At 44.5% G+C, this 13055-nt stretch overlaps 2 protein-coding genes across 2 annotated transcripts in view; both read left to right on the forward strand.

Moving 5' to 3' along the window:
• Window positions 1–13055, forward strand: part of LOC131682930 (sodium/hydrogen exchanger 9B2) — a 588370-nt gene that overhangs the window by 76405 nt on the left and 498910 nt on the right. The window lies entirely within an intron of this gene.
• On the forward strand, window positions 8379–12086 carry LOC131682932 (uncharacterized). Its single transcript, XM_058964740.1, has one exon. The coding sequence runs from the start codon at window positions 8785–8787 to the stop codon at window positions 9994–9996; it is 1212 nt and encodes a 403-aa protein (XP_058820723.1). The 5' UTR covers window positions 8379–8784; the 3' UTR covers window positions 9997–12086.

Below are 13055 nucleotides of genomic sequence, written 5' to 3' on the forward strand. Positions count from 1 at the left end.
CAAAACCCCCCCTGGCTACGACACTGAAAAATTGAATATCTTGTCTCATTTAAATCAAAATTAGTTTACCCCATTTAGAAATGATAAACTATTTAAGCGCTAAGTGCGTACGCAACTCACAAATCAGGAGACGATATTGATGCCAAGCAAACTAATGTAGAATAAAGAGAACGGGCGTAACAGGATCATCTGTCTTATTGAGGTTAAACAGGATTATCCGTCTTATTCACCCACGCCTAATATTCATACACAGGCAACTAAGTCCATTCTTTCCTACTTCCTCTCATAGTCAGAATGATAACGTACCTGTAGAAAGCGGTACAAATGCTGCCGCTCATAGGCAGGTAGCAGCCTGCCCGCCGAGGGTGTGGCGATTGCCAAGATCAATGGTGTGTTCTATTGCAGCTGCTACGCCCCACCAAGGTGGCCAATAGAACAGTTCTACCAGATGATCGACAGGCTCTCGTCGGACCTCGTGGGCCGGAAACCGGTAGTAATAGCGGGAGACTTCAACGCTTGGGCAGTGGAGTGGGGCAGCCGCTGTACAAATAGCAGGGGTCAAGCGCTAATGGAAGCGTTTGCGAAACTCGATACTGTGCTAGCTAATGATGGCTCCGCTAGTACATTCCGTAGAAACGGAGTGGAGGCGTGGATTGATTTGACCTTTGCCAGCCCGAGTCTGGCTCCAGGCATGGAATGGAGGGTAGACGAAGGCTACACCCATAGTGATCATTTAGCAATCCGCTTTAAGATCAACTATGGTGTGCAGCATCCGAGGGCGGGAGATCCCTGTCAGGTACGCGGGTGGAAGTCCAATCACTTCGACAGCGAAGCTTTCACCGCAGCCCTGGGACTGGAGGCCAACACCGACAGTCTAAGCGGGGATGCGCTGGTAGCTGTTCTATCACGCGCGTGCGACGCCACTATGCCGAGAAAAACACTGCCAAGAAACGGTAGATGCCCGGTATACTGGTGGAGTGCCGAGATTGCAGCTCTACGGTCAGCCTGCCTCAGAGCTAGACGTAGGATGCAAAGAGCTCGCACCGAGGATGCAAGAGAGAACCGCCGTGAAGTGTTTCGAGCTGCGAAATTAGCCCTTAACAAGGCTATTAAAAGCAGCAAGAGAGCGTGTTTCGACAACCTGTGTGAGAGTGCCAACGCGAATCCGTGGGGTGACGCCTACCGGATTGTGATGGCCAAGACCAAAGGGGGCTCCTCACCCCCAGAACGGTCTCCGGACCGGTTGGCAACGATTATCGAAGTACTCTTCCCGTCTCGAGCCACAAGCCCCTGGCCACCTGCACTACGAGACAGTGCGGGCACGGTCGAAATGGTGGCTCCAGTGACGAACGAAGAACTACTCGCAGTGGCTAAATCCCTAGCAATGAACAAAGCTCCAGGGCCGGATGGAGTTCCGAACAACGCTCTCAAGGCAGCGATCATAGCGAACCCGAACATGTTCAGGCTAGCTATGCAGAGATGTCTTGACGAGTGCCGTTTCCCCGATAGATGGAAAAGGCAGAAACTGGTGCTGTTGCCGAAGCCCGGGAAGCCGCCAGGCGACCCATCGGCGTACAGACCAATCTGCCTGATAGACACGACTGGCAAACTGCTTGAGAGGATCATCCTCAACAGGCTCACCCCGTACGCGGAAGGTACGGACGGTCTGTCAAGCAACCAGTTTGGCTTTCGGAAGGGTAAGTCCACAGTGGACGCTCTCAACTCAGTGATAAATACTGCCGAGATAGCGATCCAACGAAAAAGGCGAGGTATTCGATACTGTGCGTTAGTGACACTTGACGTGAAGAACGCATTCAACAGCGCAAGCTGGGATGCCATCGCGCTCTCGTTACACCGGCTTAGCCTACCGGTGGGTCTGTACCGGATCCTGGAAAGTTACTTCCAAAACCGCGTACTGATATACGAGACCGATGCCGGTCAGAAAAGGGTTCCGATTACCGCCGGAGTCCCGCAGGGCTCGATCCTAGGCCCGGTGCTATGGAACCTCATGTATGACGGGGTTCTGAGACTGAAGTTCCCTCCTGGGGTCAAGATCGTCGGCTTTGCCGACGACGTAACCTTGGAGGTCTACGGGGAGTCAATTCCTGAGGTAGAACTAACCGCAGAACACGCGATTAGCACGGTGGAGGAATGGATGAGCGCGAGAGGCCTGGAGCTCGCTCATCATAAGACGGAGGTAGTTATCGTCAACAACCGCAAGTCGGCACAACATGCAGTTATCCATGTGGGAGAAGTCGCGATCACTTCACAGCGAAGTCTGAAGTCTCTCGGAGTCATTATAGACGACAAGCTGACCTTCGGCAGCCATGTCGACTATACGTGCAAGAGAGCGTCGACTGCTGTTGCGGCACTATCGAGAATGATGTCCAACAGCTCAAAGGTGTGCGCCAGTAGACGTAGGTTACTGGCAGGCGTTGCCGTATCTATCCTCAGGTACGGCGGCCCGTCATGGTCAAGAGCACTGAGGGTAACCAGTTACCTACAGAAACTGGAGAGCACCTACCGCGTGATGTGCCTCAGAGTGATATCTGCCTACCGCACGGTATCACACGATGCATCCTGCGTGATAGCGAGCATGATGCCAGTCGGGCTGGTCATTCGGGAAGATGAGGAGTGCTTTGAGCTACGTGGAAATAGGGGAGCCCGCGAGCGCACCAGGGTGACCTCGGTCGCCAGATGGCAGCGTGAGTGGGACAACTCCTCGAAAGGTAGGTGGACCCACCGGCTGATACCTAGCATATCGAGCTGGGTGGGAAGACCCCATGGGGAAGTTCACTTCCACCTGACACAATTCCTGTCAGGCCATGGCTGTTTCCGTCAGTACCTCCACAGGTTCGGGCACGCGGAGGTCCCAGTCTGCCCGGACTGCCCAGGTGTAGATGAAACTGCCGAACACATACTGTTCGTATGTCATCGGTTCGACGTCGAAAGAAGAGCAATGCTTGACGTCTGTGGCTGGGACACAACCCCGGATACCCTTATCCAGCGGATGTGTCAAACGGTGGAGAAGTGGAACGCAGTCTCGGCTGCTACCATCCAGATTGCCAGTAGGCTACAGGTAATCTGGCGAACCGAGCAACAGACGGCGGGCACGGCTAACTAGTGATTGGTTAGTTGGAGCGAAAAAGGCCAAGCGCAAAATAAGAGAGTGAATGGTCTGTTCATGCCGAGGTAGGTTGGCGCAGCGAATGGCAACCGCGTAAGGGGTAAACCCAGCCACCCCGAAGCAAGACAGAAGAGTGAGTGTATAGGCGTATAAGTGGACTGTCTCATGCCAAGACGGGAGGGTCGTAGCGTAGTATGTTGGAACTAAGCTATCGATGCCTCATGGCGTGGCAGAGGAGTGAAAGGGTGAGCATCCAAGTCAGTCTCACATTGCATGTTAAGGGTGAGCATAAAAGTCAGCCTCACAGGTTGGTAGAGGCTAGCACAAAAGTCAGCCTAGCAAGGAATGAAAAAGGTGAGCACAAAAGTCAGCCTCGCATGGTACGTCAGAAGTGGGGCCTAAGAAAAATGTCCCACATGGGATGCCAGAGGGAGTGACAAAGGTACAATAGAGTGGCACGATTGAGAGTGAATCAGGTGATAGGGTGAGCACCCAAGTCAGCCTCACATGTATGGGTAGGGCGAGCACAAAAGTAAGCCTAGCAAGGAATGAGTAAGGTGAGCACACAAGTCAGCCTCGCATGGAACGTAAAAGGTGAGCACAAAAGTCAGCCTCATGTGGGAGTGTTTGAGAGTGAATCAAAGTGTGATTGAGAGAGCACCCAAGTAAGCCTCATACAGGATGTATGATCGCGTGAGTGAGTGAATGAGTACATTTAGTACAGCCATCCCCCCAGAAGTAATACCGAGAGGTAGTTCCTGGGAGGAATGATGGCGGAGCCCAATGGAGTTTAGTCGGTATTAATGGCTGGTCACCATTCGAGTCCGACACGCCCCCAGTGCACCCCGTGTGGTAGATTGGACCCTACCGTTAGCACGTGTACTGGGCTAGGACATAAAGGTCTTCTCCATTGTAAAAAAAAAAAAAAAAAAAAAAAAAAAAAATAGGCAGGTAGCAGAGAAACCCGTTCAGGGCCAGTGAAAATATAAGCTATAAAACCTGCAAATAGAGTAAAACTCCAGGACTAAAAGGGGTAAGGAATCGAATAGGATTTTCGCCGCGATATATGAATCGCGGCAACAACACGTAGATTTAAGATAACTTCTGTAAATATTTTTGAATAAAGCAAGAGTAGTCTTTGGAAACAGTGCGGCCTTATCACTTATCCGAAAACTTCTTCAAATCTGACAAGAGTTCTTCAGTTTTGATAGTTCTCAACGTTCGTTGTGATAATCTTTTGATTTGAGCCTCGGAGTTTAGAATATATCATCCTAGTTGATCCTTCCGCTTAGATTGAAAACGAACATTATAATTAACTAGTGTTCCATACTCATTCCTCAGGGAATTTGTACGAATTTGTGATTTATCACTGTAAGACAATCTTACGTAAATTAGTGGCAAGTCCCAACTTAATAAAGTCGCCGCCTTCGCACGACTAAGTTGGACTTTCGAAAACCACGACTTTACATTGGTGGCTCCATAAGAGGAAGTCTTTCGAAAATGCGTGCTCAACGCTATAAGAGTGAGCAAGTGAATTTAAGGTGAATTTAAAACATCATCACCACGGTAAAATTTACGAACAACAAAAACGGTAGCTGCCGTCTTTGTTACGATCCTGATAGCAAACAGGATATGGTTGCATGTGACGAGTGCGACAGATGGTTTCATCTGGGTTGCGTAAACCTGATGATGGCACCATCGGATGAAGAAAAATGGATCTGTCCAAAATGTGAGCACATCGTAAGTAGATATGAGGCGTTGGAAGAAATAACCAAAAGAAAGGATATCCAGATGCAGGAGCAACTGGACACCATGAACAAATTGATTGCTTCAATGAAAGGATTGACTACAACATCAGAAGCAGCAACGGTATCAGTAGCGAACAATGACTGGACTGGCCAAAATTTAAACAAGTATTTAAAGAAACAACGTCACAAGGAAATTTTTCCAACTTGGAAAATTTAAATAGACTTGAGACGGTACTGAAAGGGGAAGCCTATAAATCGGTACAACAGTTGATGATAAACTCGGACAATGTTCCAAAAATCATCGAAAAACTAGAGGAATGCTTCGGCAGGAAGGATCTGGTGTACAAGGAACTTTTGGCCGATATAAGACAGGTAAGAAAAGAGAGCCGACATGGAGGCGTTGAACCAAAAAGGGTATCTAAACGACCATCGATTGATAGAAGAAATCGTGGAAAAATTACCCTACTAAATACAACTGAAATGGGTTGAAGTAATTCAAAGTAACACGTCAAACCCAACATTAATAGATTTGAACATATGGTTAACACCACACGCAAGAGTTTCTCGCTTGATGCACAAACCACATCAAGGAAAAAATACTCCACCAGAGAAAAAAGGTCGTATTAATGTCCACCAGGAATTAAAATGTGTGATATGCCCTGTTAATCATAAACTGTATAGATGCAGCAATTTTAGAAAAATGAAGGTAGCTGAGGGACGGGATCTGGTAGCTAAAAAAGGTTTCTATTTTAAGTGTCTTGTTGCAAAAGACCATACGATGAAAAATTGTCACATGAAAGGAATATGTGGTATCGACGGATGCAACGACGAGCATAATCGCTTGCTGCATCAAAAAACGGAGAATAAAAATTATAAATCCATGGATAAGAATACTAAACAACGATCTGATGAAGTAACTAACCTTCACCAACAAGGAAGAAACCTACTATATTATCAGATAGTACCTGTGACGATTCAAAATGGAAATCGGAGGGTAAACACATATGCCTTCCTGGACACAGGATCATCGGTCTTCTTATTAGACGAAAAAGTTGCTGATGCATTAGAACTGGAAGGGCGAGTCGATCCACTTACATTAAAATGGACACAAGATTACTCAAAAGCATGCATTAGCAAACGTGTTAAATTCTGGATAAAGGGCGTGAAAAAACCACTAATGGCTCGGACAATGAGTGATTTAAACCTTCCGACTCAAACCTTGGATGCCAACAAAATCAAGGACGATTACTCGATTTAAGGAATACAATAATGCCCACTCTATTAATTTGTTTAGACAACAGTGAGTTATTACTTGCCATAAAAACAGTGAAAGGTGATGGTCCTATGGCAGTAAAAACCCCACTCGGATGGATCGTATAAGGAAAGGAAAACGGAATAAACAATCTTCAGTACACCATGATGGTACAAGAAGAAGAAATTTTAAAAAATACAATGGTAGATCAGTGGCGATATGTACCTACAAAACTGAACCCGGAGGATGAGGCAACAAAAGAAAGTATCAAACCTTCAATATGGTTAAGACCCGATCAGAATGAAATAACAAGATTATAGCAGAACACATTTTTTGTAACATAATGTGTTATAAATTAGGTCTCGTTAGTAGTTAAAATAACAGAAATTTATAACAAGTTACAATGCGAGTTATATTTTTGAAATATTTCTGTTATGTGTTTCTGATCGGGGAGGAACACCATTTCTGAAGAAACCACAAAAATGAATGGCCAGCTAACAAATCTCATATGGAAACAAAGGAAGAAATGAAACTTGTGGTTGGATTTCACCAAATACACTCATTGCACATTGGAATTGAGCGATATTCTAGTTGGACAAGATTGATTCACCATATATGTATAGTCAAAAAATATATCAGTTGGCTGCAATATAAAATCAATACAAGGAAAGCTAATGCTGGTCACACAGTAACATTTAATCGTCAAATTACATACGAAGATAGACAACTGGCAGAACGAGTAGTAATTCGCAAGATCCAATGAGATAATTTTTCGAAAGAGATTAACGACATTGAGTTACTAGGTCATATCAACGAAAATAGCACACGACTTTTATTAACCCTGACTCCAAGACTAGATGAGTACAACATTTTAAGAGTCGGAGGCCGCCTAGAAAATGCTAAGGATCTGCCAACATCATCCAGACATCTTATCATCTTACCAGCAGAGCATCATGGTACACAATTAATAGTTTCTCAATATTATCAAAGATATTTACATCAAGGAGATAATATAGTGCTTGGAGTATTACAGTTACGATACTATATAATAAATACGCGTACTGTCCTCAACAAGGTAAAAACGGAGTGCCCTAAATGTATCATAAGGAAAGCAAAACCAATGATACCTCAAATGGCACCACTACCAGCAGCAAGGTTGGATTTATACGCTTACCCATTTACAAACACTGGAGTAGACTACTTTGGTCCGTTTGAGGTTTTGGTACGACGTTCGGTAGAAAAACGATGGGGAGTAATCTTCGCTTGCATGACGACAAGAGCTATACATATCGAGATGGCTGAGAAATTAAATACGGATCACTTCTTGATGTGCCTAAAAAACATATTCAAAATCGTCGTGGAAAGATTAGACTTCGCAGGAGCAGAAAAGGAACCAAAGTCCCTACTAAACGAAATAAATGAACGTATGACAACTACAGAAGCTGAAAAATTAGAGATTGATTGGACTTTTAATCCACCAGTAGCACCGCATTTTGGAGGAGTCTGTGAACGACTCATAAGAATTATTAAGGACAATCTATGCCAAATGATAGAACCTGGAAAAACACCCTACCCCGAGACATTACGATCCGCGTTAATACAAGTGGAATTTATTTTGAATAGTCGTCCACTAACGCACATACCAGGTAATAATAGTGAAGACGAATTACTGACTCCATTCCACTTTCTTATTGGAAGGGCCCACCGCAAAATTTGGATGATAATAACATAACACGAGTCCAATGGCGGCTAGTTAACCATTATAGTTAACGATTTTGGGATCGATTCAAAAGAGAATATATACCCACATTAATTGCAAGGCAAAAATGGTTGAATAAAGTTGTACCCATTAACATTGACGATATAGTACTAATAGCTGATAACACTATACCTTGGGGTCTATGGTTAAAGGGAAGAGTCATAGAAGTCGTCAAAGGCAAAGACGGCCAAGTACGTTCCGCATCGGTTAAAACCAGCAAAGGTATATATAAGCGACCCGCAGTAAAAATAGCTGTATTGAACATACGCAAACCGGAGAAATCACCAACACAAGACGTCAATTCAGAAGTTGCATTTACTGGACTACATCACGTAGTAAAAGACAACAGCAGCATCATAATTAAGCCTAAGGATAACAAGGAAAACTATGCACCAAAAGGAAAATACGACGAATCCAACCATCTACATGGTATGGCCACAAGTTATCGGCAGACACCGTTAAGGTTAAAGTACAGGTAGACTACACCCAAAAGGAGGAATTAAGGAGAAAGATACAATATAAGACGAATACCATGCATCACATAAGTTTAATGCAGCTTATAATTTTTTCGCTATTACTTATGGGATGCAGCGTTTTGGGCACAGCAACTCACGGATTGATTGCTTACGACTGTGCGAATATTGAAGTGAACATGACTACTTACTCTCTGATGGACGTAGCATCTTGCATACCACCAACAAATAATCTAACAACGACGGAGCTTAGAATTCAAATGCTTCAAAGAAATTCATGAATTGAAGTAAAGGTGTTTCAATGCAAAGTAATAATAAGGACATCTATTCGTCATTGCGGAATACATTCACATACTTCCGATTACCAGCACTGCTATGCGTACATAGTTGAGGAGTTCACATCTGAAGAATGCCGTAAGACACACATGAGTGGAACTGTGATGTTGGCGAACAACGTGGCAATTCAAGAATTAAAATTAAATAGTACTACTAGAGGTCAGGAATTAATAGTAGGAAGCACATTTGGAAGCTCATGTGACGGAGGCGTCTACAGAACTAAGTTTTATACCTGGACAGGAGCCTTGGTCTACTACGAATATGCAATATCACTTCATGACTATACAGCCACAGTGGACATCGAAAACAATCAAATCAATCTGAAAGGAGGTCTAACTTGTCCTTACACTCATGGACGTTGTTTAGATGCTGAAGAAGTATATTTAACCTGGGACATCGACATGAATCGACGATGTGAAGACAGTGAATTCGAAGTCATATTCGAAGGAGTTGTAAATAAGACTAAAAGCAACCAGATAAAATCAATAGGAGAAGCCGTAGTATACAGTACAACATCAGAAAAGCATCTATTTTCGATTAAAACGAAGGAGAAGACACTTATATGCGGACATACTGGTTTCAAAACGGATCACCCGAGAATTCTGATTATGGAGTTATCCGACATTAGATCGCCGTTTACCAGAAAACCGACAACAGGAGCCAACAACGATTTATTCACTTATTTCAACTCCAAGATTACATTCGTGGAGAACTACATTGGTCAAAAATTGGACGACGTTTACCAATCTGTGATGGTAGAAATGTGTAAGCTGGACAAGGCGCTTATGGAAACCAAATTGACATTAGCAAGGATCAACCCAACAGAGTTCGTCTCTAGTATCATTAAAAGGTCGGGATACACAGCGGTTGTAGCTGGTAAAGTGCTTCACGTCATTGAGTGCAAACCAGTATATGTTACACCCAGAGCAGAGGCTCGATGTTTTCAAGAAATTCCAGTTGATTACAACAACAAATCAATGTTTTTGGCACCTGTAACACGAATACTCCAAACTCGAGGAGTCGAGATAGAATGTACATCATTGCTACCAGCAAAGTTTATGTTTGGTGGAAAATGGTATACAGCTGATGGTCGATTACGGGAAACTACACCACCAGAAAAGATGGCATCAGATATTGTTACAACTTGGTCGTATACACCGCTCCCGAGTCTAATGCAAAGCGGCGTGTACGATGCTGACAGTCTTCAAAAGATGAGAAATATGATCTACGAGCAAGGCGATCGCAGAGTAGCAACGAATGTCTTTCATAAGGTAATAATTGGACAACAACGAATCGAATAGGATTTTCGCCGCGATATATGAATCACGGCAACAACACGTAGATTTAAGATAACTTCTGTAAATATTTTTGAATAAAGCGAGAGTAGTCTTTGGAAACAGTGCGGCCTTATCACTTATCCGAAAACTTCTTCAAATCTGACGAGAGTGCTTCAGTTTTGATAGTTCTCAACGTTCGTTGTGATAATCTTTTGATTTGAGCCTCGGAGTTTAGAATATATCATCCTAGTTGATCCTCCCCCTTAGATTGAAAACGAACATTATAATTAACTAGTGTTCCATACTCATTCCTCAGGGAATTTGTACGAATTTAGTTGATTGTAAAGGTTCATAGAAGTCTCGCGGTGATTTATCACTGTAAGACAATCTTACGAAAATTAGTGGCAAGTCCCAACTTAATAAAGTCGCCGCCTTCGCACGACTAAGTTGGACTTTCGAAAACCACGACTTTACAGTGAGACAATTGAAGAAATTGAGGTGTCGGTGACGGAGACAATGAAACCGCGAAAAGCTGAACAGGACGCTTCGACAGCTGGTCGAACGAGTTGCGATTGTGTACCGGAGGCAGTATGCCTTGTCGCCGAGATGATCCCCATCTACATTACCCTGACGGAGGATATCAAGTGCTACAAACAATGAAACGCCAGAAACGATGATGAGAATCGATTCGATGGTGACGTGGCAGCAGGAATGTGACAATACGGAGAAAGGAAAGTAGTCCTACCGGCTCATCCAAACCTGTCGGCGTGGGTCAATAGAAAGCACGGAGAGATGACCTTCCACCTGAAACAGCTCCTACCGAGCCACGGCTGCTTAAGGAGTATCTTCGTCGGTGTATGAGGGTACGCAACGTCAACACTGCTTGGAGTGTGAGATCGTCGAGGAAACACCGGAGCGTCTTTGAATGTCCGAGGTTTGAAGTGACGTGAGGACCGGACATCAACCCGGATAATGTAGCCTACAGAATGACAAGCGACGTAAAGACGTGGAACACAGTAAACAGAGATATGATGTAGATCAGTGATACTTAACCTGGGGTCCGCGGACCCCCAGGGGGCCGCGAAGTCATTGCTGAGAGTCCGTGAAGAAAAATATATTTTCCGAGTGCATATTGAAATTTCAAGTCATGTTTCCTAACAAATTGAAAATAACATATTGATAGCATACAAAATTGATGTTTATCTATGGGGGTCCGCAGCAACCCAGTGTGATATCTAAGGAGTCCGTGGTACGAAAAAGGTTGAGAACCGCTGATGTAGATCATGATCGTCTTACAACGGAATGGACATCGAACAACGGTTTCGGGAGAGCAATCACCGCCAGGGAACTCTCCGCAGGAATAAGCTAGATTCACCGCCGAGGACTAGTCGAGTAGACTGCAACAGAGCAGCGAGTATAAGTCGTCGATACGCCAGCGAACCGGACGTCACGCTCCATGCGGATTCGTCAGACCGACCACGGCACCCCACCGGTTGTTCCGATAGAAAAATAGCGAAAACCAAAGAAGAATCGATATTGGGAGAACTTTTTTCGCCAGGGAACTCTCCGTTAGCGTAAGGTAGATTCACCGCTGGAGACTAGACTGAGTAGACAGCGACGAGACACCACTAGTCGCGGGTCATCGGCGCACCAGTGCACCGGACACCCTGCTTCACCAGAATCGCCGAACTGACCTCGGCACCTAGCTGATTAGCTCGATCTCGGGAGAACTTCTCTCGTCGGGGAATTCTCTGTCGGAGTAGGTTAGGTCCATCGTCGGGGACTAGACCGAGCTGTTCGCGAACAAGTCGAGGAGCTGAATGGATCATCAAGGAAGTAGTGCTAAATGGCCCAAGAAGAGAACTAAAGGGCTTAAAGGAGTTGCGGTGCTAAATGGCACCGGTCACGGAGCCAAAGGGCTCAAGAAGTTGTAGTACTGAAGAATCGGTATCGGGAGAACTTCTTCGTCTGGGACCTCTCCGTCAGCGTACAATCAGATTCACCGCCGGGAACGAGACCGCGTAGATCGCGACGATACACCACCAGCCGCGCCGGGGCTCCAGCAAACCGGATGCCCTACTCTACCGGAATCGCCGAACTGACCGCAGCACCTGGCTGGTTGGCTCGCTTTTAAACTTCTCTCGCCGGGGAACTTTTCGTCGGAGTAGGCTAGATCTATCGTCGGGGACTAGACTGAGTAGTTCGCGAACCAGTCGGAAGCTCAACGAAGAAGTGGTACTGAATTGCACAAGGGAACTGAAGCGCTCAGTAAATTAGACAGTCTGAAGTTTGCTGCCCAGATTGTCCTCGTAGAGGAAGAGCATTAATTCTATACCAACAGCTAGCTTTCCTACCTTGACTACCCAAACCCGTTCCCTGAGTTGTTGGATTTGAACATTTTTTCCAGCTCAGAATGTTTTTGAACATTTTCTCATATATATACAAAAAAATTTCATATCCCCCCCCCTCCGAAAAATTTTCTTATTACGCCACTGATTTTCAGAATTTTATTCTGAATCCTTTGAAGCGTTTTCTTCCTAGTAGCACAACAACTTGCCCAGATTGGCACTGCATATAGCATTGCCGGTCTAAATGTTTGTTTATAAATTAATAGTTTGTTCTTTAGGCAGAGCCTAGAATTCCTATTTATAAGAGGGTATAAACATTTTATATATTTGTTGCATTTTGTTTGGATTCCTTCAATGTGATCCTTAAAAGTGAGTTTTTTATCGTAAATCAAACCCAAGTATTTAACTTGATTTGTCCACGTTAAATTCAAACCATTAAATTTAATAATATGGTTATTATTTGGTTTAAGAGAAGAAGCTCTTGGCTTATGCGGAAACACAATCAATTGTGTTTTTGCCGCATTAGTGGAAATTTTCCATTTTTTCAGGTAATCATTGAAAATATTCAAGCTTCGTTGCAGTCGACTGCAGATAATACGAAAACTCCTCCCAGTGGCTGAGATGCTAGTATCATCACAGAAAAGTGACTTTTTACAGCCTAGGTAGATTTGGAGGATCAGAGGTAAAAATATTGTAAAGTATTGGTGCGACGCTTGATCCTTGAGGGACGCCTGC

This window comes from Topomyia yanbarensis, chromosome 2 (assembly GCF_030247195.1).
Source record: "Topomyia yanbarensis strain Yona2022 chromosome 2, ASM3024719v1, whole genome shotgun sequence".
Classification (NCBI taxonomy): domain Eukaryota; kingdom Metazoa; phylum Arthropoda; class Insecta; order Diptera; family Culicidae; genus Topomyia; species Topomyia yanbarensis.